General features: G+C 40.8%; 1 protein-coding gene across 14 annotated transcripts in view; it reads left to right on the plus strand.

The window, feature by feature from the left end:
• Positions 1-26,540, plus strand: part of dab1a (DAB adaptor protein 1a) — a 227,994-nt gene that overhangs the window by 154,808 nt on the left and 46,646 nt on the right. For 11 of the 14 annotated variants that reach the window (XM_026158479.1, XM_026158482.1, XM_026158478.1 and 8 more), the window contains one exon: positions 20,279-20,562. In XM_026158479.1, the coding sequence (XP_026014264.1) occupies positions 20,493-20,562 (70 nt within the window). In that variant the 5' untranslated portion in view covers positions 20,279-20,492. Of the gene's footprint in view, positions 1-16,170; positions 16,601-16,795; positions 17,553-17,589; positions 17,849-20,278; positions 20,563-26,540 lie in introns of those variants that run through there. The other 3 variants (XM_026158480.1, XM_026158483.1, XM_026158481.1) reach the window with 3 other exon arrangements.

Below are 26,540 nucleotides of genomic sequence, written 5' to 3' on the forward strand. Positions count from 1 at the left end.
AAATCTTTATTTTAGACAGATTAAAAACATAGACAAGCAAACATTTCATCTGATCAAACAAATGACGTTTAAAAATAGATATTTTGAATTGATTTGAATGATTTAAGTAACTAAAAATGACATTTCATACATTTGGAAAAATAAGTTCACCTGTGCAGTTTTTGCACCTTCAAATCTAAATCATAAGAATCAGGAATCCCGATCAGAGGTCAAGGATGTGTGGTGTGTGTAGTGTTATTATGCTCAGATCTAAAGATCTCCAACATATTTGGAAGAAACCATTCCCTTGTAAGGACGTTTGGCAGATTTAGTAGTGCAGTTTTGTTGACTGACTGTAAATATTACAGTTGTTGGTATCAAAATACATGGATCTGCAGTAAGGGTGGGTAACCTTACAGTCCTGCCTCATGTAAATAAGACTAAACTTTCGTACTTAACAAACGCTAAGCAAAGGCTTGAGTAGTTGTGACACAATTACATCTGTCCTCTATCCCAAAAGATTTTCATATGATCTTTTTGACAGTTTCTCACCCCTAATTTGCAATTGGATTACATAAAATTTGACCCGCAGGGCTGGCGTGCAATAAAAAAGCCCTTGCTGTTCTAAAAAGAACAGCTTATCGTCAAACTGACGTGGAACATTTATGAAAGACCAGGTCTTTGGGAATAACGTACTTTAACCAGATAAATAAAAGATAGATTTGATTTGCCACAATAACAGTAAACAAAAAGAGCTTTTCAGGGGATGATCCTCATCTGTATGAAGATTTAAATTGAACTGGAAGTTGACCTTTTAACAGTATGAAGATCTTAAGTACTGCTGAAACCCAATGTAATAGCTCAAGAAAAAAAGGCACAGATTTGAACCTCATGTACATATTTTGAGGGAGTTTAAAACACACAGTTTATGAAACTGTAGTGTAGAAAGCTAAGAATGTTAAAGACTGGTCAGTGTCTGGCTTCTGAGCCATACTATGTTATTTTATTCAAGTATATCACCTTTGCTTTACACCACTGTATCAAAGCAGATTTAATGTTGACTGGACAGACCAGCAAGCAGCACCCAGACTGTAATCTGTGCACTGTGGGAGAGAAATAAGTAAGAGATGTTTTGTTCCATCTCTGTGAGTGATCACTTTACATGTAAATATATCCCCAATCACAGCACAACTATAAACTTTAACTAGAGCGAACAGTGATATTGTCAGACAGTATTGGCACACACACACACACACACACACACAAAAAAAATCAGTAAAGTATACTTTTTATAGTTGCAGCATTGTCACTATTATATTATGTTCAGTAGGTATAATTTATAGTTCACAAACAATGCAGTAATGCATGTTTACACCTTAATCTTTATTTGTGTCTTTAAGTACCCCAAAAAGTATCCTGTACATAAGATTTATTACTTTTATTATGATCTATAAAGCTGCTAATTCCCTTGTACGTGGGACATCAGCCCCCTTTCTAATGACTAAACATTATCCCTCCAATACCACAATTTGCACTTTATCCACTTTTAAATGTTGTTTACAGGCATTCGTGTAAGAGGATTTGACCCACAGACACATAAATACACATTAGAGATGAAATGACGCAGTCCTCACTTGACTGCTGAAATTTACAGCTCAAATCAGCTTATAGCCAGTTAGTATGGCTTTGTGCTTTTGAATAAGCTGTGGTTTAGTATTAGTGACTGTGTGCAAATTCATTACAAGCATACAATAAATGAAAACAAAGATGCATTCTTAATTTATGAAAGCTAAAAGAATTTAATTCTCCATAAAGCAGTTTTAAAAAACTGCAAGCCAGGAGACCCTAAAAAAAGTCTGACGGGAGGAGCTTTGATATTATATTAACTTCTTATGGCCAAGCCACTGGCAGTCAGTAAACAGTTGCATTCTTTTCCAACAGAAACAGAGCACTATGGGCACCCCATTTGAGTCTCCCCTCCACCTGTGCAATTTAAGTCCAGTATTTACTGGTCTGCTGAGAAAAACAAGTATTTCCTTGGCTGGGTATTGGCTTTGCTCTCCAGCAATTTGTCCTTTGGCTATTCAATTTCACACTGAACTCAGGGAAAGAACATCTTGTGTGAACTAGTGGGTTGGTAGTGCTTTATATGAACTGGGATAGTTTTTATGTGTGTGACCAGTAAATCAAATCGGTAAAGCAAAAGCTGCTTAAAGGTGTATAGAACTACAGATTTAGGTGTTTACTTTCAGAGGAATTAGTGGGACTGCCAATCTGTTTATCTAACAGATACTCAGCATATCCACTGTCAATTTAAAAAGTGTCTTCAGCAAACGAACCAAGCATTGGACTTGGATGTAAGATCCAGTGAATAAGTATTAGCAGTAAATATGCACCGAAAGTGAATTTAGCAGATTTAGTGATGCTGCAACCGTGTATGTGTGTGTGTGCGTGCCTGTGTCAGGGACCCTCTTTAAGGACGAATGGAGGATTCAATCACCTGCTCACAGGTCATTTGTGCTTCTTGATCGAATTGAACTGAGCATCTATCAGAGAGACACACTTGACTGGACTGGTGGACACATACACACAGACACACCCATATATATATATATATATATATAAATTATATCAATATAATGGTGCATTTCATGGCTCCCTTACCCCTAGGCCATGACCCTTCTTTCCATCTATCTCACTCTCCTGCTCATTTTTACACATACTCCCCCCCTGCATCCATTCTCAGTATGAGCATTTAGATAGGAAGCCTTCAATTAGCTGGATATGCTTATAGATAATAACTTCTCTGTCAATAGAAGCTGATGGCTGGTGAGTATGATAAGTAATTTTTGGTAATGAGGATGTTAAAAGACCACCCATTCAGCCTTGAGGTCAAGTTCACAGTTTGTGACTGTGTGTATTTATATGCACACGTGAGCTCATAAAACTCGCACCGTAAAGGTGATGGTTTCAATCACACAGCCATGCCAGCCGTGGTGGGACCTGACAGGAATATTTGACAGAGACTCATTTAGAAGTTGTTAATTTGTTCGAGAATGAGTGTGCCACCATATTTGGTGTGTGGTTTTCTGTCATTAACAAAAGCACACATGATTTTTCCTGCACTTGGCAGCTTCACATTGCCCCAGTCTTCTGTGCCAGCTGGTAATAGCACTGGTACTGTAGAATAGATTGTACTTATAAACAGATTTCTTCATTTATCTTTCTTTCTTATACTTTCTTGTGCCATGTTATAAATGTAAGCTGGCAGACCAAGAATGGAAGGGCTATTTTACTGCTTCATACTTCATAAAGCACAACATGGGTTTTAGAGTCGGTGATGAGTCTACAGTCTCATCCTTCTCTTTCCCTTCTCTCTGGAGACTGTGGTCACCTAGAGAAAACAGACGCTTACCTTGGCCTTTGGTGTAAATCGCCCCTCAAATGAGTTCTTACCGTGATCCCCTCTCATTGCCTTGGATGACAGCTCTCTTGAGGGAACAATTTAATGATCCCTTGTCTGATGAACACAGGCCAGAGGAATGAATGGAAATGTGTTCTGAAGGGAATATTTGAAACCTGTATTGTCTATCAGGTGGCCTTCCATGAGTGCGGACCTCTTCACCAGAGTGGATTGACCCCTGCAATTTATTACATACACCGCTGACATCTATCACACCTCAGCCCTCAGGGACACTTGTGCAATAATAATATCAGAGCAGCCACATACAACTGGCCATGTGACTTCTTTTCCTGCTGCTGTGGATCCCTGCATGGTATATTAAATGACTGTCTGTGTGGTTTCTCCTTTTGTGATCTTCTGTTCAACATGTTTCATCCTACATCGACTTAAGCTGTTTTCACACGTGTGCGTAATCCGGAACTTTTCTAGGCGTCGCACAACAGTGGTTCAAAAACACAGATCTTCAGAGATGAACAGGTCTGTAATCTGCCCACTCCCTAGTATAAGGTCTGTGTTAGGTCTTGTGCCAGTGTCTAAGAGACAGGTAAAGGTCTGGTACATTCACTCCTAGCAAAGTACCATCATTTTTTTCCATCCCAACCGGTCACAGCAGATGGCCACCCCTCCCTGAGCCTGTTTCTGCCGGAGGTTTCTTCATGTTAAAGGGGAGTTTTTCCTTCCCACTGTCGCCAAAGTGCTTCAGGGCTCGCAAAATCGCTAGCCCGACGACCCGGAGCTAGCAATATCTCCGGTCGGGCGACCAAAATCTATCTCAGCCCCGCCCGTCGGGCTATATAATAACCCAACGGGCAGGGCTGAGATAGATTTTGGTCGCCCGACCGGAGATATCGCTAGCTCCGGGACGTCGGGCTAGTGATTTTGCGAGCCCTGTGCTTGCTCATAGAGGGCCACATGATTGTTGGGTTTTTCTCTGTATGTATTATTGGTGGTGGCTGTAGCTCAGGAGGTAGAGCAGGTCATCTACTGATTGGAAGGTTAGTGATTCGATCCCTGGGTCCTCCAGTTTGCATTCCAAGTATCCTTGGGTAACATACTAACCCCAAATTGCTCTCTGATGCGTCCATCGGAGTATGAATGTGTATGAATGGTAGTTAAGAAGCACTAAGAACTTTAGAAAACAGTGCTTGTGTGATTGGGTGAATGTGGCATGTTGTATAGAGCACTTTGAGTACTCCGGGAGAGTAGAAAAGCTCTGTATAAGAATCAGTCCATTATTTTAGGGTCTACCTTACAATATAAAGAACCTTGGGGCGACTGTTGTTGTGATTTGGCGCTGTATAAAATTGAAGTGAATGTGTCCTTCCATTTTGACGGTTACTCGGAGAACTCAGTCACATAAACAATATATCCCATAATTCTCCAAAGTTCATATGAGAATAAATCTTAGGTGTAGAGCTGATCGTGTGCTCTGGTTCTCTGGTGCTCCAATAGAATTTCGGGACGTAAGGCTGAGAGTATGATCCAGTATCCATAACCCCATCAATATCCTGAAGGACTCCTTCCTGATCCTTCACCTTCTCTCTAATCACAGCTGCTTTTACCCAATTTTTCCAACTTAATGTGTATGCTGCTTCTTAAAACCTTCCACCAGATCATCTAACACAGTGATATTTTAATATGTTGATTTCATGCATGAATAGCCCAAAGCCTGTTTTTCATAAAAGGCATACAGTAATCTGTAACACCTTCAGCTTGGATTAAGTCTTAAATACTATCACATTATTTTAAAGGCTGTGGTAACACAGGGCTAATGAACCAAGAAGTAACTAGGATGACCCAGTTTTAAGTTCTGGGGAGCTTCTTATATCACGTGTAAAAATGTTCTCACAGACACAATCATTTTTAAAAAATGATCATTCACTGTTGCCATAGTTATTTGTCATTTGATTATGATACAAATTACAAAAGAGTTCACATGTGTTGCAAATAGGAACTGAATCAGAGCCACACTTATTGAGCGCTGCTGGACTGTATAAAATAGGCAGCTAATAAATTATGGAGGTGATGAGAACATTTATTAGAGAACCCTTGAGCTCACCGTGGGCATTAATTAAAGCTTCCGCTGCAAACTAAGTTTATATTACATCACTCCAGCAGCCTAAAAGAAAAGTGAAAGCATTTCTTCTTTTTTTATTTTTTGGGGGGGGTTTGAAACAGCTGAAGTTCAGCAAATTACTGAGCTAAACACTAAAGCGATTTGAGTACAATGTTGCAGTGAAGAAGCACAAACGGTAACAAAACAACTTCGGTGTTGGATAACCTCACAGTCAGAGCCATCCTTCGTTATCACTTCTGCTTTTATGCCACCAAGATAGAAATAGTTGAAACATTTATTTCAACCCTTCAGAAATCAGTGGGTGATATCACGGTAGCTGATGTAAATATATAAAGCCAATGTAAAAGTGAAATTTACTGGCCACATGAAGTTGGCTCCAAAACTGAGTCAGTTCCTGTAGAGTATCATTTTAAAGTACCAAACTTTAAAGGATAGATGGACATTATTACAGATTGGTTAAAATATGATTTCATTTCTACAGCTGTATTCCACACTTGTGAAAACAAATTCTTATAAAAACTACACTGTTTACACGGTATTGTTTAAGACAGTCCCGATCAAAAGTTTAAGAACACTTAAAAAAAGGCAAAAAAATTAATTTTGCATGGTTGGATCTTAACAGGGTTCCAAGTAGAGCTTCAACATGCAACAAAAAGAAATGGGAGTGAGACGAAACATTTTTTTAAGCATTGAGCATGCAATTTATTGAAAACAACGCTTAAACTGAAACAGGCTGTTTTACAGCTGATCAAAAGTTTAAGACCACATGTCCAAAAAAAAAAACCATAACCCCACCAACACAGAAATCAAAGTTCCAGACATGAACTCAGTAATGAGTAGCTCCACCTTTATTGTTGATCACTTCAATAATCTGTTGCGCCATGCTTGATGTAAGCATTTCCACGGGGTGAGTAGGAACATTTCTCCAAGTGGTGAAGATGGCACAAAGGACATCTACTCTCTGGAACTGTTGTCCATTTTTGTAAACTTCCCTTGCCATCCATCCCCAAAGGTTCTCAAGTGGATTTAGATCACCAATCGTTACCACACAGACGAGGGCCCTCAGTCATGAGGGATGCTCTCTGCAACCTCTGGACATAGCCAGCAGCTGTTTGATGCCTCCGCACTTCTTGAAGCTCCATTGTTCCACTGAAGGAAAAAGCACCCCAGACCATTATGTCTTGGGACCACTGTGGCGCATAGAAAACATCTCAGGTGGGATTTCCTTGTCATTTCAGTAACGTTGGAAACCATCAGGTTCATCAATGTTAAATTCTTTTCTCATCAGAGAATAAAACTTTGCAAAAGAGCACCAAACATGGGACATTGAAAGCTGGAAGAAAGTTCAAACCGTCAGTTCTGTGGTGTTCAAAGGGACGAGGGCTTTGAAGAGTTTTTTTTTAATTTTTTAATTTTAATTTTAATTTTTTTTTGAAGCCCTTCAGTCTCAGATGGCGTCTGATGGTTATGGGGCTACAGTCAGCCTTAATTTGGGTCGAGGATCGTCCAGTGTCTTGACAGACAGCTAATTGGATCCTCCGGCTCAGTGCTGGTGAAAGTTTGTTTGGGTCCTCCACTTGACTTCTTTGTTCCAAAACACTTAGGATCATTTAAGAAATTCCAAATAACTGTCTTACTGTAGACACCCTGCTTATTCAGTTCAACAACCCAACCACATTTAGAATGGGAAAGCTTTTTTCACTATGCCATCAAAACATCATGACAGTATGACTATCTGACAGGAAATGACAATGAGTCCACATTTTTGCACAGATTTGGCCTTTTAAAGGCATGTGGTCCTAAACTTTTGATTGGCTGTAAAACGGTCTGTTTCAGTTTAAGTGTTATTTTCAATAAACTGCAAGCTCAAAAAAATGTTTTGTCTCACTCCCATTTCTTCTTGTTGCATGTTGAAGCTCTACTTGGAACCTTGTGAAGATCCAACCATTCAAAATATGATTTTTTTTTTGCCATTTTTCAAGTGGTGATCTGGACTATATAAATGGATGATTTCTTTATGGACGATTAAGACTGTGGCAATTATTGAAACACCTCATACTGAAACAGCCACACCTCATCGGATGGCTTAAGCATTGACGTGTTTGTCGTTAAGTTTGTGGAGCCATTCTCAAGTGTGCTTTGTGACTGGGGCAGGAAGATTCCCAAGGGTGTTGCTGTAAATTAAGACAACAGCAGAATAGGGAGGGAAGGAAGAAACGAGGAACAATTCCAGGTGTTGCAGAGCATTTAATCACTCACCTGTGTGACTAATGAGACCACACCACACAAACACACCCATATGTGCTCACATGTACATGCACACCCACACACTGGTGGGACTAATTACCCAAACTCTACTACGGTGAACACACTGCCACAGCACAACTGGTAAGCCTCATTGAAATGCGTATGCAAATACACAACAGCTTGCCGTTGCTTCTTTAACTCATTACGCACTCGTCTCCTACTCTTCTCTTTACTCTGTCGCCATCCGAAGGAGTCACGGGAGGAGGATTAGTGAAAAGAGAGCAGAGCATTACCTAGTAGGTCAGATAGAAGCAGCTATTCTCCATGCAGGCTGTGGCTGCAGGCAGTGCTACAGGTAACAAACACATCAGTCACATACACAGCACACCTGTTACTGTACAGATGGCAAGCCCTGGGAGAGAGGCAGGCAGAGCAATGAAGAAAGATGAGCAATCAGACACACAGGGAAACACAGAGGAGAAGACAAAGAAGAGGGAGGAATGATATTTTTCATGGGTAGATTGTTAAAGCAGATCGAGGACAGGGAGATTTAGGGGGTGTTGCCGGGTCAGGGGAGCTGTACCTGTTTGTGTACAGCTGCGATAACGGGAATAGGGCTGAGGGAAAGATGGAGGACATAAGAGGAAGGAGCGAAAAAAAGGAGGGATTTCCTCACCTGTGCTTTCTGCCTGGAGCAGATAGTACTGTGTAATCTAGTGAGCCTCTCTCTATGCTCTCTGTATATCATTATACATACTCACATCTGCATCTTTTTTATCTCTTTTTCTCGTCCAGCTTCACATAAGAAATAATCCTCATCATTACCCATATCCTTATCAAAGACACCGTAACATTCTGAAAAGCTGCCTCTGCTCTTGAGATCTGAAATGATCATTTTGTCCTCTGTAATCATTGAATAAAAAGGTTTTAGTGTATGTCTGCGAGTATATGAATGTGTGTGTGTGTGTGTCTGTAAAATATAAATGTGTGTGGAGATGTGGCTGTGCCCCAAGCTACATATCTTAATCTCCTGTCTATTAGTATATTCAGAATTCTCCTTTAGCTGGTGGAGGCATCTGATAGGCTAATTTAAAACCCCCGCTGGCCTTCATCCTGCTCCTGGAAGTGAAGAGGACAACGTGTCTTGGGAGTGAGATGAGAAGGAAGAAAGAAATACTCCAGCCTTTTTCCTCACAGCCTCTCTCATGACTAATCTAGCTGAATTCTGAGTGAGGTAGTCGAGGTGGTTTGGAAAATACAAATTTTCAATCAAAATTGACCTAAAAAATATACTGTTATGATGCTATGGAGGGGATTTCCATGCACAATAGATGCATGTATTTATTTAAATACTGTAAAACCAAATTTTTAGTATTATGATGCTTATATAACTTTAAATATTTAAACATTTGTGATGATTTGAGAGACCTTTTTAAGAATGTAGTAGAATTAAACAAAAAAAAAAGCCTTTTAACTGATGAAATAATCACATTTGTATTCCAGCAAGTCAAAGAAATCCTTGAGTGGTTATCTTTTTGTTCTTTCAAATGCACTACTCCAACATTAATTTCTTGTTCAGTAGCTCTGCCGTTGTAAGACTTAAATGTGACATTTTGAGACATTTATGAATGTAGGTGTTCTTTCCTGTTTAACCACATAAATTCAGTGAGACATTAAAAAAGTCCAATCTAGCACTGGTAGTATTTTCAGGGTGCAAAAATCCTAAAAATAAGAATATTTCTTCTTCACGTTTCCATTCAAATTTCATTCTCTCTTAATAGAAGCAAATGCTACAATTAATTTTATGTGTCTTATTCCTGAAGTAGAATCTACTGGCTGTGATATTAATCCACACAGATGCAATGGAGCTCATGCAGGGCACACAGTCAGCCTCAGCTTTTCTGTGAGTTTGGCAGCGGGCAGTGTTGTGTATACACTGTGTGTGTTTGTGTTTTAGTGTGTGTTTCAGAGAGAAAGAGAGCAAGGAGGAGGAAAGGGAGAATCAGATTGCCTATTCCAGTCACACAGATTATCTTCCACTTCTCAGCCTGTGACAGCACATTTCCTTCCCTCTTCATGCTGGTTGCCTCTTCTCTACCAGCACTCTCTCTCTCCTCTCCCTCCTCCTCCTCTTCAGCCTTCCCTCTCAAATGCAAATGTAAATTAAAATTCGCTTTATTTGCGTGACAATGATCTTTATGTAACCCAACTGACATAAAAATAATAATATTAGAATTCTTGTTGTTCCTTTACCTTTTGCATCACCATTTTTACTCTCCTCTTCTTTTCTCCCTGCCCCCCCCTTTTTCTTTCCTTCCACCTCTTCCCTCTGTGCTGGTGTATGTATTGGTATCATTAGCAGCATCACCATGATGGATGACACTAAGAGGCTGAGGCCCAGTGGGGTGGAGCTCTGTTTAAGCACACAATCATTACCTGTGCCACATACACATAAGCCATTTTCACACGTGCACTTGCAGACCTGAACTTTTCTAGATGTTTACCAAGACGTGACAGAGAAACGTGTGAGAATGCAAACGCCCGATGCATTTGGATCGGACATCAGTCGTCTCTTAGCCTGTCAGCTATATTGGTATAAAGCCTGTGTGATATCAGATTATGCCCAGTTCTACCAGTATGAGAACAACTGTGAAATCACTCGGTGGGTGTCGTGTGTACTGCTTCCTCTATTCTCTTCTACCTGCTACCCTGGTAGCACCATCATCTAAACTGAATGGAGTCTTGTAGATAGTGAGAATTCATCGGAAGTAGTCCGTCTCTTGTTGTGTGCTTCAAGTGAAAAAGGACATCAAAGTGTTTGTGTGAAAATGGTTGCACATACAGAAGCAAGCATGGATGTTTCGCACCGATACTGTCTGTGTGTGTAGCTGAACATCTGTCTTTAACTATTGCACGGCTTCTTTTGCATGACTTTTACATGAATGTTAACATCCCTTCCTTCCTTCTTTCTTCTGTTTTCGGTCTCATATACACATATACAAACACTCACTCTCAGAAACACACACAGCATTTTCTGAGTTTTAAGAGCTTTGTATCGACTCCGAGCCCTGTGGGGAAGTGAATGCCAATAGCCCCTCCGCTCTGTGAGTGTTCAGACAGCCCAGCAGTCCAATAGACCACGGGGTGCTAAAAGGGGCTATTTCAAGAGCTGGCAGAAAGTTTTCACCTCCAGGAAACTTTCACAGAGATTTTTGCACGTTGTCATAGTTGTGTACTTGTGTGTGTGTTTGGCTGGAAATGGTTGCCCACAAGTTCAAAAGAGTTGGGAATTCAAAGAAGGAAATTATGCAAATTGTGTCCTGACTATGACAATCCTGCTGTGATTCACTTTCAGGCTGATGACATCAGTGGATGCTGTATTCTTTATCTGGGCTTGGTGTGCCATGTGCATGTCTGTCTTTGTGAAAGAAAGATGGATGGATCTCCAGAAAGTACATAACAACTGTAAGATATGAAAGTATTAAATAGCCAACCTGCTGTGCTAGATTTGGAGCTGTTACTCCCATGTGAAGTGGGTGGGAGCGGATCATGTTGTCAGAGTCCATAAAAAACAACAAGGCCTTATCAAACACGGACGCTCGGTTAAGATTGATTTTGTTTGGCTGTCTGTATTAACTGGAAGGGCAGGCGACTGTGACAGTGTGCGTGGGCGATTAGACACACGGGCAGGAGGCAGGAGCTGTAACTGACTGATGGCCATTAGCGGTACAAGGCAGCACAGGGGAGTGCTAGGTGGGAGATGTGTTTCTACCCCCTTGGGAATTTCTTCCTGGGGTTCAAGCTAGGCATTCCCTCAGCGCATTAACTGGCCTCAGAGACCAGAGGTGGAGAATCTGTTCCTGCTGCTCTGCTCTGACAGATTGACTGACATAGACATTCGTAAAATTCTCCAGATGTGTGTCTTGGTACCAATTGCAGGCAGTGAGCTGTTGAGTTAAGGCTCGCCAGCGGCTTGCAGTTGAAGAAGTTTTGGGATGTCACTTTTGAAGGTCTAGCCTGAAGCATTCTTAGCTTCTTTTAGTCTCTACTTTCTCTGCTCTGCAAACATCTAGTTCTTTCCCTTCTCTGTATCCTGTCTTTCCTTTCTGACTCAAAAGCAAGTAGAGAGATTAGGCAGAACTTTGGGATTTTACACCTACAAGAACTAAAACATCCTCGTGAGATGCTACAAAGAGTACCACTACTGGGCATATGAAAATACTGTAATGATCCACATTAATTATGACCATGCCCGATGTGTTTTTGGTTCTTTGCAGTCCATCGCAGTAGCTCCAGCTTCCTGTTGGGTTATTAAAAAACAATCGATACTTGGATACTTACTAGCAGATTAGTTACTCCTTTAAGTTGCATATTGTAGCATCATGGATCAGACCAGTGCCAACCAGGAGCACTGTTCAAAATGTATCAAAATTACTTCTTTACATGTGCTAATTTCTCAAGCATCTAACACTATAATAGCAATCATTTACTTACTGTTTAATCTGTCAGGAGTCTGTGTGTTGTTGATGTTATTGAAAACCTGTAAAGTGGCTATGGATGCATAAATCAAACTTGAAAATCTCTTACTGTACTTCAGTCAACTCGATTGAAATACCTAGAGAGATGAGCAGCATGTAGCAGGGGTAAGCTAGGTTAATGTTAAATCAACCAGCTGGCAGGTGCCTCTGAACAGAGTATGCAAAATGTCTGCAATTTCCATAGTTTGAACAAGAAAAAAATGACATCAAATCAAATGGCTACACAACTTTATGGCTTCAGTGGAGGATATAAATTAGATCTGACTAGATTTGTTGGCCATATCTAACAATTACAGTCAGAACCATTTTTAATCTATTAATGGTGATGAAGTGCTCAAGTTGTATTCTCCTCATGGCTTCACATCAAATAGTTTTAACTGTTAATATAAAATATGCATACGGTATCTGCAAGATGGGATCGTGCTTTGTTTATCATAGTTAATGTCAGTACAGCTGCTGGAGACAGCTGTTCAGATCCAACAGATGTCCACAAATAATATCGCACAACCTTTGTCAGTCAGTTTTTTCCAGTATTCCATTGAAATGTATTCATAGACAAAGCGGGCCAATGTCTCTGGTAGTTCATCACATTATTGTGCTGGTAATGGTAAGTGTTGGAAATGGGTGAAATTAAGGCAAAGTTGATGTGAACATTTGCAACATAAGCTCTCAGTTTTCTGACAGGATTGTTACAGTTTACACATCAGCAGGTATCCACTGGTCTAACTGGTCCGACTGACTCTGCGCGGGCATCTGCAAAATAATCCCCCATAGACATCTGCAACTTATATATTCAGCTGTGGCTTCTATTAGCATTATAGATGTTTTCCTTCAAATAGCTCAACTGGAGTGCAGTCAGATAAGTTTTTTCTTTTCATGTCAGAGTAAGAGTCTCCAGCTACTGGCACTTGCTGGTACTACAGCAGATTTTTAGTAGCTAATACATTATAACTAATATATTGAATCAATTACAGTACTAAGACCAATTTATTGATTATATCTAAAGAGATAATTGTCATTATAATAAAACTTGTATATAAGCAGTGGGAGAGGTTTCATCCTATTTTTTTATTGTGTAATATTTGTAGGAGAAAATGTCTACATACACAATAAAGCAACAGTAATCCCATGTCTGTATTCCCCTTTACATCCATCAATCTCTCTCTCAATGTCTGCCTTTAGAGGCACAGTTTGACAAGCCTGTGGTATGTCCGTGTGTGTGTGTGTGTGTGTGTGTGTGTGTGTGTGTGTGTGTGTGTGTGTGTGTGTGTGCGCGCACATGTGTTTGTGCAACAGCACCGTGCGACACCATGATTAAGTGTTTTGAATAATTGATGATTGCATCCCTCATTAAGTCTTACTCTTGTGCTCCAGCAGGCTCTGGCTCTATTTTTATGCACCAGAATCCTCCTCTCTTCTCTTCCACTCCACATATGTAGCAAATCCATCACTCACTTTAGGCTCTGCTGATGGGCGTCCAGAGGGGCTGTAAGGGATCTAAATCATATTGAGTAGACACTTTTACCAGGCCAGCACCAGAATGCAGTGATGATGGTTTTGTAGAAAAAAAGAGTGACCTCTGGCTTTAGAGCTGCTGGGGATATTCTGACTGCAACGGGCCAAACTCTAAATTATGCCAGTATTTAGCCAAGCATGGTTCATTTCTCTACCTCCATTGCAAAACCTCCTATGCACTTCTTTATTGTGCCTTCTGTCATTCCGTATACACAATTTATTTATTCATTCACCCACCACTGATGCATAAAATTAAATAGGCAAAGACCCCATGAAAATGAATAAAAGTTATATATTTTTTTGTATCTGAGGGGTCAGGGAAATGGTAGTCACGGGGTATGGTGTATGTTTGCACTGTGCTCCGTCATTCGTGAAAATCCATTTCCATATTGCTGACAATTGCCTGTTTCTTTTCACTACAAGCAACCATAAATCACTGAATCATTCCTGTGAGGGATGAAGCTACAATTCCACTTCCACATGTTGCTTAGTGTTGGGAATGGGAAATAACATCCAGCAGGTCTGCCTGTGTGAAGGCCATCTGAAGTCATACCACTTCAGAGACAAATAGGAGAAAGGCCACAGCACAACCAAATAAAAGGATGCATTACTAAACGATGTCACACCGTAAATCCAACCTTACACATCAGCAAATAGTTTGGGCATGTGTAAATAGAGAAGCTGAGAATGATGTGGGTTGCTGTAGTAGAACAAGGGAGTAGAGATGAAGGAGGCAGTGAGAGGATCAGTCAGTCAGACATGCAGACACAGAGGTGGAATCAGAGTGCAGGTTTGGTGATAAAGGCATATCCACAGTCTGTCGGAAAAGCTGCTGGTTCCTCTTTGCATGAAAAAGACAGTCTTACACACATTGCTTAGCAGGACCAATTTAAAATGTAGCACATTAACAAGTCAGAGGAGACACTCACACTCACATACACAGGGGAGGTGCAAGGAGAACGGGATTCGTTTTCATCTATTTCCCCTTAAAACATGAGAAAGGAGGAAATCCCAAAAGAAAGCACAACCCTTTGATATCTACAGCCCTGTGTCTGTAAATAGGTTAGGTTAAGATGATGTGCGCGTTTGTATCCGTATGTGTATATTTTGTGTTAAATTGTGATATGCACGTGCAAGTGAGCCTGTCATCTTGTGGGGTATTCTATTTTTGGCAAGAGGTTGTGGGTGGGAAAGTGTGTGTGTGTGTGATTGTGTGCATGTGTGTATGTTTACCTTTTCCTGATGAGACCCCCACTGAATGTTCCTTCTAGTCATTCATGCAGGCAGGGAGCCATGTGGAGCACCTAGAGCAGCTCAGAACCCGTGTCTCTTGCAATGTGTTGTTGTGCTGAATGGTGGCCTGGCTGACTGCCTGCTGAACTAGAGGCACACTTGTTCTTATAGAACTCCAGGCTGGTGTTTCAGCCACTAGACAGCTGCAGTAACAATTTTGAGGCCTTCTTTTTTGTCATGTAACCGCTGTTGGAATTGCAATTTTTCTTTTTCTTCCCCCAGCCCCAAAAGGAATTCTCAGAAATTCAGCTAGGCTAATGTGCAGCGTGGGTGGACTGGCTATTTAGATCAATGTCAAAAATGCCCTTTTACCACGCAGCTGCTATATAATACTTTAGCTTCATTATGACGTGGTGAGCGGTGATCACATGCATTTTGACAGTTGCTTCTCAGCGTGTGATAACTGCGTTGACCCATGATACCAGGGATGGATAATGCTAACAAATGCAATATGTGGCTGCACAAGTAGCTAGAGTGAGCTTTAATTTTTAAAAAGCAATTAAAAATCGACATCTTTTGATGATATTGGGGTAATTTTGGATCAAGGCTGTCGCTCAAGAGTATTTCCATCATATTTATGAATTTCTGGTTGGCCTATAAAATGTCAGAAAATATTGAATATCCTCACCATATTTTCAATAGTTCAAAGTATCAAGGTGGTGATGTTGCCAAACCAACAGTCCAAAATATTTTTGGTTTCTATTACATGAGACAAAAAGGGAACATTTTCCTGATGTGAAAATCCATCACTAGATAATGCTATAAAAACTAAGTACAAAAACGGCTAATGCTGTTACTAATTAATCAGCTAAAGGTTACAGTCTTGTTTTAGATCAATAAAAATGTCATCATGCTGATAAAACATCCTAGTGCCAAAGTTGCTTCATGATAAGAATTTGATCATTGAGGAGTTCACAGATGATTTCACGGTGCAGTATGCCTCTGCAACTATCCCTGCAACCACTTCACTGGCATTACTTCTGCATTGCCAGATGAACTTTTACATGTCCAAAGCATTTAATGATTTATTGATTATTATCTATGAAGTTACCCTGATACAAAATTTATCAGGAAATTGCATTTCTTTTCATCATTGCTTTATATCTGTCTGCACAAATCCCTCATCAAAAAGGAGATTAGATTGTGGAAAGTACACTTCTTTTATTGTTATATGCTGGACAAAGTGCAGTGATATGCAGCATCTTTGCATAGCATTGGACTTTAGTCCAGACCTCATGTTTTTTGCTCTTTTTTTTAATCCCACACTCTCCCAGTTTTTTTACAGAAGTGCAATCAACCTTTTATATCATACACCAATAGGCACGCCTTCTCTTCTAACCTCTATTAGTTGATCTTTTACCCTTCCTTCTCTTCATTTCCTTCATTTCTGCTCCACTGTTTTGTTCCTCGCCTCGTCTTCCTGAGCTTTTTGGACTACCGAAGTTGAGTGGACACTATATATTTTTATCTGCTAAGGCTCATGAACTGGTAGGTTTTATATCTTTAAGTTTTATACTTTTTCTGGACAGAACAGAAATTTATTGACATTTATTTCTCTCCTCGGCTTGATGGTGTGCTCTGTCAGTTGACATTTAAAAGGTGTATGTAGCCGTTTGGGTCTTTAAAACTACATGTGATTTTGTTTGTTTTATATGGTTAAAACGAACACCGTTCATTCACTGTAAAAACATCTGAAACCTAGCAGAATGTAACTTGGTTGACCTTTAGTACCAACATTGTTATTCATCAACGAATACACCTCAGAGGAGAAGCGTGCTGCTGATAAGGACTCGGTGCAATGGTGTCAGGATACAAAGGTAGCACTGATAAAGTGTGAGTGTGCGCGTAGGCTGGACAGAGCACAAGTATTGAGAACAGCGTGTGCGAGTAGTGTAGAGGGGGTCTTTATGATTATTCATTATTGAGATGGCAGGAGAGCCGAATGAGTGGAGCCAGCAATCTAACTCTGAGCCTGATGGACGGAACACAATTACCCTATAAGAGTGAGAGGTGGGAGAAAGGCGAGGTGGATAGAGAGAGCACGCCCTTTCTCTCTCTCTTCCTTTCTTTTTTTCTTTCCACTAACTTGGCATACTTTCCTGTAGCTGCAGATGATTTCTGGGCATTAAGCTCCTGTTGGCAGCATCCTGTTTATGAAGTCATACACACATACAGTACAGTGAAGCGCGTGCACACACATGCAGATCGTCACATCTCCCGCTAGCGCCTGTTGGCAGCGCCCCATTTACGGACGTCCAATTTACTGCTCATTCCCTTCTCCTCCTTGCCTGCACTATGCCTCTCCTCTGGCGTGGCTTCAGATTGCTGTCTAAATCCAGACACACTAAGCCATGTTCACATCCTGCTCTGCTGCTACATTTAGCTTGCGCGCTGATTCCAGGTCAAACCACCACTACAGCGTTCACGATGGCTTTTGATGGTGCTGCTCTTTCCTTCACTTTATCTGTGCGTGCTTTCAAGGCAGGGAATTTGTACAGCTGAAGCTAGACATGGACTGTGTTTTGAGAAATTAGCTTGTTCTCCTCTCCAGGGACGGTAGCTTAAGATGTAGAACTCTTCGCCGAGTCTCTAGAGAAACAACCATATGTCTGGAGAGCTGTGCTGCAGCAGATTTTTCATTTTCAGTCTCACAATCCTGTTTCTTGCTCATTTTCACCAGTGAAGTAGTGGCTGTTTTGCTTGTAATGCTTGGATGGGTAGAACATCTTTAAATAAGTGAGTTGTTCTCTTACAGGAGTAATTTTGCAGACAGGATGTAAACTGTGAACCCATTTCACAGTTTAAAGTTGGTCTAAATTTGTTTGTGAAATCAAAGTTGCACTACAGAAACTTGTCTACGAGGTCTTATTTGTGTGTGCGTTTGGTTGTAGATTGTGCGTGTGCAGTGAGAATTGCTGGACTGCCTCGTCTCTGGTCCAGTTTGAGGATTAACAGACTGCTTCTTTTTTTTTTTAAACACAAGCTCCAGATGCTTCATGAAAGACTTCACAGCTAGAAGGAGGAGAACAAATTCAGAGAACAAAAAAAGGAAGGAGAAGAGACGGACAGGGGACATGTTCAGGGTTGAAGCTGAAGCTGCTCAGACCCCATCCTTTCTTTTCTGATTTTACTTCCTTGGGCTTTTTTCTCTCCCCTTTTACCCCTCGCTCATTGTCTTTCTCACCCGCTCTATGTTTCCTCACCCCTCACTTTTTTTCCACTCTGTTCGTTTCTCTTCCCTCTAACCCTTCTCTCTTCATACTCACTCTCTCTCCATCCATTTGGTGGAACAGTGCTGCTGATAATGCCTGTAATTGGAGTGACTCACACTTTTCCAGTGTGTTTGGACCAGATAAAGAATATTGTCAGCATTTTGCCGACATGGCCTCTGCTGGCAGAATTAAATGGACTCTGTTCTGTTCTGTCTGCAGCAAATTAAAAGCCTCTCAATTCATCTGTTCTCGCCCAAGGCTTACAGGGGCCTCCTATTCACACAAAAACACCGTGGAGAGGGGGAGGAATAGAATAAGAGAGATTTCCCTCTTCCCCAAGAAGCACAAGTCTTTTGGTTTTGTTTAAATCGGCACTCGGCCACTGTTAGATGGAGACGGAGAAGGAAAGAGAGGTCAAGACTTATATTCTAAGAAGATTGGAAGAGCAGCTCAGAAGGTAGTCAGATTCATTATGTAGCATGTCAGCTTGCAGCTGCCCGTCTTTGTGCTTTACCATCTCCAAGTAAGAAAAAAAAGCTATTCTGGATTTGTGTGCACATGTAAATGAGCGTGCTTTCATGCATTCACACAACAGCATTAAAGTGTGAATCTGAGTGTTTTTGGCTGCTAAGTTATGGTAGTCACTGCCAGTCAACACTTAGGAATAAGTAGCAGCAGATGGGCAGGAAAAATACAAAATGCTGGGGCCAAAGGGGCCTGTCAGTCCTAAGAAGGGCAGCTGGAATTAGCATTAAAAAGAAATTAATACAACCTTGGTCTTGTTAGTTTAAGCTTCTGTTCGTGCTCGTAATAATAACACTGGAACCCTCAAGTTAATTGCTAAGATATCAGATAATTGCTGTCAGGATACAGAATGCATAAATATTAAAAAAATTGACCTGTTAGAAAAGATAAAGGGGGCAAATTGTCTGTCATAATTCTCTATCACTGTTTCGACTTCCTGGTTCAGCTCTGTAGGGTGCTGTAGCAATGTTTCAACCCGAGCATATTATTTTCAAGCTAATAAAAACACTTTGGAAGCTTTAGCAGAACTATGAAGAAGTAAAGCAAATGTTGTGAATTATAATTGTTTTATCTTTTGTTGTTCAGCAAGTATGGGTCCACTTATGGTCATTAAATCGTTCATAGCTGTAAACAAGGTTAACCGTGTTCCCCTGCTGTTATTTCCTGTTACTTTTGGTTCAGACTCAAAGTGAGAAATAAAATCCCTGGTGAGTCTTTTTCTTTCCTCTCACCAGCAGCATTGTGTCATTGTCATAGAAGTAGCGAGAGCAGCGCCAATGCTGCTCTACTGTTCTATCTTTGCGGCATGCGGTATGGCAGGTAGATGTTGCTATCACAGGCACCGGGTCTAACAATTTTTCTTCCTGAAACCTTTAGTTTGTGCAAACAGAGTTTTCCTGTGCAATAAGAGATTGTTGCAACATGTTGGAGGTGAACTCATGCTTGGCTTTACCTGCAAATAAAGCGGTATAGATATTCTGTCGATACTACTTTGCTGGTTCCACCTGCTTGTTGAAAACACTTGTGTTTCTTACCCTGTCTGACATTAGGTTAGTGACTTCCCATGTCATAGCCAAACATTTGGGGAGTATAGGAAGATAAAACCAACATAATAATGATCTAACAGATTACGTCATGTGTAAACGTTTGAATGCATTATTAGTACTTTTAAATCTGACTCCTGGTTACCTGGCTTCAAGAGGAAGAACATTTTCTCAAGAAAATTTCTTGCTGAGGCACATTATTGATAGAAAGCAGAAAGTGTAGTGGAGGTCTCTCTAGTCTGTTACCATTGGCAACATCTTCTCAAAGCAGATCAGAGACGAAGTCATTCTAATGCCTGCTGAGAACTCTTTCTAGGTCTCACCTGCCAAGAGTAAGCGCAACCTCACCGACGCCAACCTCTTTCTCCCTGTCTTTTCTCCTCCAGCTCTCTGTGGGTGTGTGTAGGATGTTGTGTCAGGGCTAAAGCCCATCCCTCTCCCATGAGCCTGTGTGCCCACACACACACCTGGCGCCTCCACGCACACACCCGGCGGCCACGCACGCACAGCCGGCACTGACGCTGTGAACTGGACCCTCGGAGCCCAGCCGATCCCAGCTGAGCCAAGCGGAGCGGAGTCTAAACCAGTTGGAGCCTGAGGATGTCAACAGAGACAGAGCTACAACCAGCGGTCAGGCCCAGCAGCGTAAGACGGGACTCCAAGAGGAAAGGTAAGTGCAGCATCAAAGTCAGGAACAACTTTGAAGATATTACTGTTTACTCATCATTTAACTGATGAGTAACTGAAAGGGTAATGTGGTTAATTCACTGATTACTCTGCAAGGAGAGAAAAAATCTTTTTCTCTTGTGACATGAAAGTAGTTTCACATCACAAGAGAAATCCCTCATCATAGCAGCATTTTGACATTAAAGTCAAAAAAGCACAATGAAAGTGACTCAGCATGCACAATACTGGCAGCCAAGTAACCACAGACTGTATATAAAAAATAGACATAGCCCGAGGTTCTGAAAAGTAAGACCGTTGCGGAGGTGCTTTCAGTCTGCTTTCTCTCTAATCATCAGCAGTTGGTGACTTCTCTGGTTATAAAAAGAAGTCAGACAGTGTAGGATGTTTTTTTTCTCTTTTGGGTTTGATTTAATACCTCAGTAGGCATTTACTTAGTGAGTTTCTGATCTTAGCTGGTAGTTTTGAGTTTTATCGAATACACCATAATATGTGTTCTGGTCCCATTTAAAGTAAAATGTGGTAAAGCTGGGTATGGCATAAAGAATGGCTATCTAGTGACTTATTGTTGCTAAAATTCTGTTGTCCTGAGTGTTTGGATCAGATCTGCCACCTGTCTGTTTTCAAATGCTCAACTTGAGATTTAAAAACAGGAATCCACAAAAAAACAGTGTATGACCTCAATGTGTCCCAGTATGGTGACTGGTCCATGATTTATGTACAGTTAATAGCTGTAATATGTTGAAGTTTTATTTTTTGTTTTTGTTTTTGTTTTTTTTAACAAAAACTAGGCTAGAATTCAGAAGAAGTGTGTGAAAAGTTAAGTACATCCCATCCATTTGTTAAACAAATGTCGTTGAGATCTGGACTTTGGCCACTACAACACATTGATTTTTGGTGTTTTATTTTAATTTTTCTTTTATTTTTAGCCATTTTGTTATAGATTTGCTGGTGTGCTTGTGTTCATTGTCTTGCTGCCAAATTTAAGCCGCCAGACAGATTTCCTCACACTTGACTTTAGAATAATTTGATATAAAGAGAAGTTCATGGTTTACTCTGGGTCATATGGCTGTAAAACAAGCTCAGATCTTTACTTCTCCACCACACTTGCTTGACAGTAGGCATTTGTGCTGGTACGCTTCAGGTTTAATAAAAAGTGGTGCTGTGGATTATGGCAAGAGATCACTACCTCAGTTCAAAGGACATTGTTCCTGAGTCCATTCAGATGCAGCTTTTCCAATCTTTTAGAGATAAGAGCCTTTTCCTGACAACACTTCACTCATTCAGTCTTTTTCTAATTGTACTCTCATGAACTTTAATATTTAATATGCTCACTGAGGCATGTTTAGTCTGAGATGTGACTCTTGGGTTTTTGCAGTTTCTGTGAACATTGCATGTCTGACCTGGGAATGAATTTGCTGGGACGTCCACTCCTGGGAAGACTGGCAGCTGTCTTGAATGTTTTCCAGTTGTGAATTATCTTTCTCACTATAGAATTGTGAACTTCACATTGTTTGGAAATGGCCTTATTACCCTTCACAGATTGATGTGGTGATGCAATTGCTTCACTAAGGTCATTACTGATGTCATTCCTTCTTTGTGTTGTGTTAACATACATCTGAATACTCCAGACCAGCGAACTGCCAAAGCCTCTGTTTTTATGGAGAGGATCACACTTGCTGATTATCAGTTAATGAGGTGCAGTTAATTAGCAGTACTTTCTGTTTCTACAGGAATCAACCGACAAGAAAAAGTAAAGGGTGTACTTAGTTTTTCCACATGTGGCTTCTGCATTTTGGGTTCATTTCTGTGACATAAATAATGACATGATGCAATTTTGTTATGTGCTGTTTTTCATCTGAGGTTACATTTAAAAAAAAAAGTAAGACCTGGGAAGGAACAGATGATTCATTTTATTATGCCCTGATATGTAAAATGTTAGAATTGAAAAAAGGTGACCTTTTAATCTCATATTACTGTATCAGATCATAAAGGCAAGACTACTCTGAATTTAATAAGTCACTACTTTTTAAGGTAGTACCTGCAGCCCTGACTAGAAATGATTGTTATACACACACTCATATACATGCAAACACAGCTTTGTGAGCTACTTTTTTCTCTTTATTAATTGTGTCTTTGTGGATTAGGATACAGAATGCAGGGCTGCTGCCGTTCATAGTTAATTAACAGGTGGTGTAGCACAGTAGGCTTCCACTAAACAGGTGCTGGGATGTTGTGTTTGGTGAGAAGCAAAAAATATCCAGGTGTGAAAAGCTCCAGAGGCAGGTAGCTAGCAGGTGTATGAGAGCAAGCCTGGGCGGTCTCAGAGCAGAGGTGATGCCAGGGGCCAGGCTGGCAGCCATCACCCAGCTGCTCGGTGCCACCTGCCCGACTGTAAGAGTGACGCCCAGCATTCTCTGAATAAGCATCTGATTGATGTAGCAAAAACTTTGGACGCCGTTGGGAATGACACTTAATGGATGCACGCAACTGCACAGAAACACACACTCGCTATCACCTGCAGCAGATGCCTCATTGCACATGGTGCGCCTGAGCCCCTGCAAACAAGCATTGGTTCCCCCATACACAGTGTATGAGGGAACACTGAATGCCTCTCATGTCCTATTTAGAAATAGTATTGTTCTGCTGCAATGGAGATCATGTTCATCAGTCAGACTGCTCTCCATATTTGGAAGATGCGAACACACACACACACTCACACACACACACACACACACTGGGACTGGGATTGAAGCCCAGAAGAGCATATGAGAGGGAAGATGAATGGTTTGCCTTCAGCATTGAGACTTAAGGGTTTTCACTTTCTTTCTCTCTCTCCCTCTCTCTCTCGCACACGCGCGCGCACACACACACACACACACACACACACACACACACACACACACACACACACACACACACACACACAGAGTTGTACATATATCTCACCTTATAACTCGTCTCTATCTGTATGTCTCTCTTACAAATGGGATGTAGAATTTGCTCAGCCACAGACCTGTTGAGATTGGTTCATTCATCTCTCTTCTGATCTGGGTCTTTCTTCTAAACAGGCAGACACAAGCACACCCAATCCACACAAACAGACATGAACACACATACACACACACACTCTCAGCAGGGTGATGAAAGTCAAATGCAATCATATACCACACACAAGCAACGGGCATGATTTTGGAATAGGAAACCTTAATGTGCTTCATGTGTAAGACCTGTGTTTATGCAGAACATATACATGTTTTTGTCCAGTCCTCTGGTTTCTGTCCCTCTGGAGTGGCTGAATTTAAATGAAAATTGATCCACAGAATAGATGGTTGTCATTAGGGTGTAAATAGTGGTTTTGTTGTAGTGAAAATCCCTGAAGGATAGTTCCTTACTCCTCTAATGTCCTTCCTCTCCCGTTCTCATCGTTCTTTCTCCCACTCCACAGACTCCTAAATGACCTTGTCCTGTATAAGTGAGACACAGAGCAGAGACTGATCATGAAGAGAGTGAGGAGTGAGTGAGACTAATGAGTCATTGCGAATGAGAGCTGTTTAATCTCGGGCCTTTGTTTCTGAGTTCTTTGGAGAAGAATGTAATGAAAAAGACTGTGGGACTGCTATGTGTCATACATTTATCACAGATGTTGTGTGATCAGTGTGTGGGTCTGTGCGCATGTGTTTTTTGTACAAGTGCAGTTACGCTTCTATTGCTAGCTCAGGGGTCACTTTTCTAAGAGCTCTTTTCTTCCCTAGCAGAAGGTTTTATTGAATTACTATGACAGGGTAGAGATAACCTTTGATATTTAGCATTTACATGACCGTAGTGAAATAATTGCCAAGTTGTGATACTCTAACAGTAAATTAGTCAGTCTTATTGGTCAGACTTGATCCCTGAAGTAGACATAATTGTCTTTATTAAGCCCTAATAAATCCAGAGAGATTGGATCTTTCCACCTTGCTATTCCCCTCTGATTTCTTTTTCCTATCGCCTCCCTCCTCTTCTGTTTGTATCACATTTTTGCACGCTGTTTATTTCCCTCTCTGCTGATTCCAACCTTGACGTTAAGGGGATGAGCAGACTCCAGTAGTATGCCAACGTTTTTTTTTTAAGAAACTCATTTTGATATTCTTCATTATTAATAAAACATGGAGTTGACAGTCTGCCAGTACAAACACTTTTATGTGAATGTCAAATTAGAACAGCAAGCCAATTTGACATTTGTGAAGAGCCAACAGCTGCAGACAGTTTTGTCTCCACTTTAAACTTTTACATTTCAGCGCCCACCTGCTAATGAAGTGTGATGTACCATTGCCGAACTCTGGAGAATCTTTGAATTGCATTTTCGCCTTTTACCGCAAATCATTCTGACATTACATCGCTGTAGCCTTTCAACAACGATGCAGTTGTGAAAAATGCAGTGCAGTTAAAATAATTACTGAATAGATTTAAGCTGTTAGTAAATGGGTACTGAATGCATGCTATGCTTTTGGTTCACCCACCAGAGGATCTAAAGTTTCTTGTCAAAACAAGAGTAGGTTGAGTCACTCGTATAACATTGAACAAAAACAAATTGTCTGCATTGTTTATTCACAGTTGATGGAGCATCAATTTTCATGTTGCCTCCTGCCTTTTGATAAAGCTAAATGGAAGAAAAACTTAAAATCGTAAAAAAACCCTCTGGTTTTCTCTTTGAAGCTGGCGTTGTGCCCGTATTGTTGTTCCAACAAGTGTGGTCATTGTCGGATTCGTGAATGAACGTTTGCGGCTTGTCAAATGTTGCTAAATTGTTACTGTCATTCTTAAGCTTGTCTTTCAAAAGCAGTCGCATTGGCACGTAACCATCAATCATTTGGATGATTTGATTGTGCTTCGTTTCCTAACCGCTACATGTAAACATTACAAAACTGACTTTTATACTTATACAGAGTTTTGTCATTTTCATTTGCGGTATTGCATTCATAACGTTATCAAATGCTCAAATAAAACATCAACTAGTGCATGTCTGTCTTTCCTAATGCGACATCAAATATGAATACAAGTTATAATAACTTCCGCTGCTGTCAAAACTCGCAGTCATCACAACTTTGAAAAATCACGATTCGGGATTTGGCTGGATGTGTGGGAGGGTGTTTCTACAGTGTAGCTGGCAGCCACCGGCATGAAAAGAGTGGTTAAGGGTTATAGCTGTGCAGCTGTTAGCCTTTGTGTTAGTGTGTGTGGATTGTGTGGGTGTGTGTTTGCTTGTCTCTGGTGTGCGATTAGCAAACACATTATCTTCTTCGTGTGGATATTATGCACACATCCAGTCTATCTGGCACAATCACCGCAGCCATTTACTCTAACATCTTTCCCTGGGGAATCTTAGAGCACAAACAACGGCATTTTGAGTGTGTGTGTGTGCCTTCTATGAGAGGTAATCAGATCTGTTCCCTCCAATCAGACAGAGATTGAATTGAATTGGCTGTCTGCTGTTGTGGTTGTCATTGGAGGCCAATAGTGAATACTTGGGGATATAAGACAAAAAAAACAACACTCACTTTCACATAGTGACACACACTTTGCAAACATGGCCTTTCTCTCAGTTTGCACTAAAACTATATTTAGAGGTAATTGCCTCTTCTATCTCCTCTCCTGTCATCCCCTCTCATCATTTTATCCCTGGAAAACGTGTGCTCTATTTATCCATCCACTTTTTTCTTCCCTATAATAACTTAAGAGGGGCACTAAGGGTGGTGAGATGTGATCTGGTTTTTTTTTTCCCAAGCAGGTGTCTCATTCCTCTCAGCAAAGCCACATCCTCTAACAGTGCAGCAGCTTCAATGATACGCTCTTCTGCCCTTATTCCTGAGTGTTCAAAAAGCTTCATCCAAGGTTTAAGATGTGACCACACCAAATTAGCATTCAGAATGCCTGACTCAGAAAGAAAATTACATATCGGTAAAAGCCTTTTATTTGCTTTCC

Source organism: Astatotilapia calliptera, chromosome 23 (genome assembly GCF_900246225.1).
Source record: "Astatotilapia calliptera chromosome 23, fAstCal1.2, whole genome shotgun sequence".
In the NCBI taxonomy this organism is placed as follows: Eukaryota; Metazoa; Chordata; class Actinopteri; order Cichliformes; family Cichlidae; genus Astatotilapia; species Astatotilapia calliptera.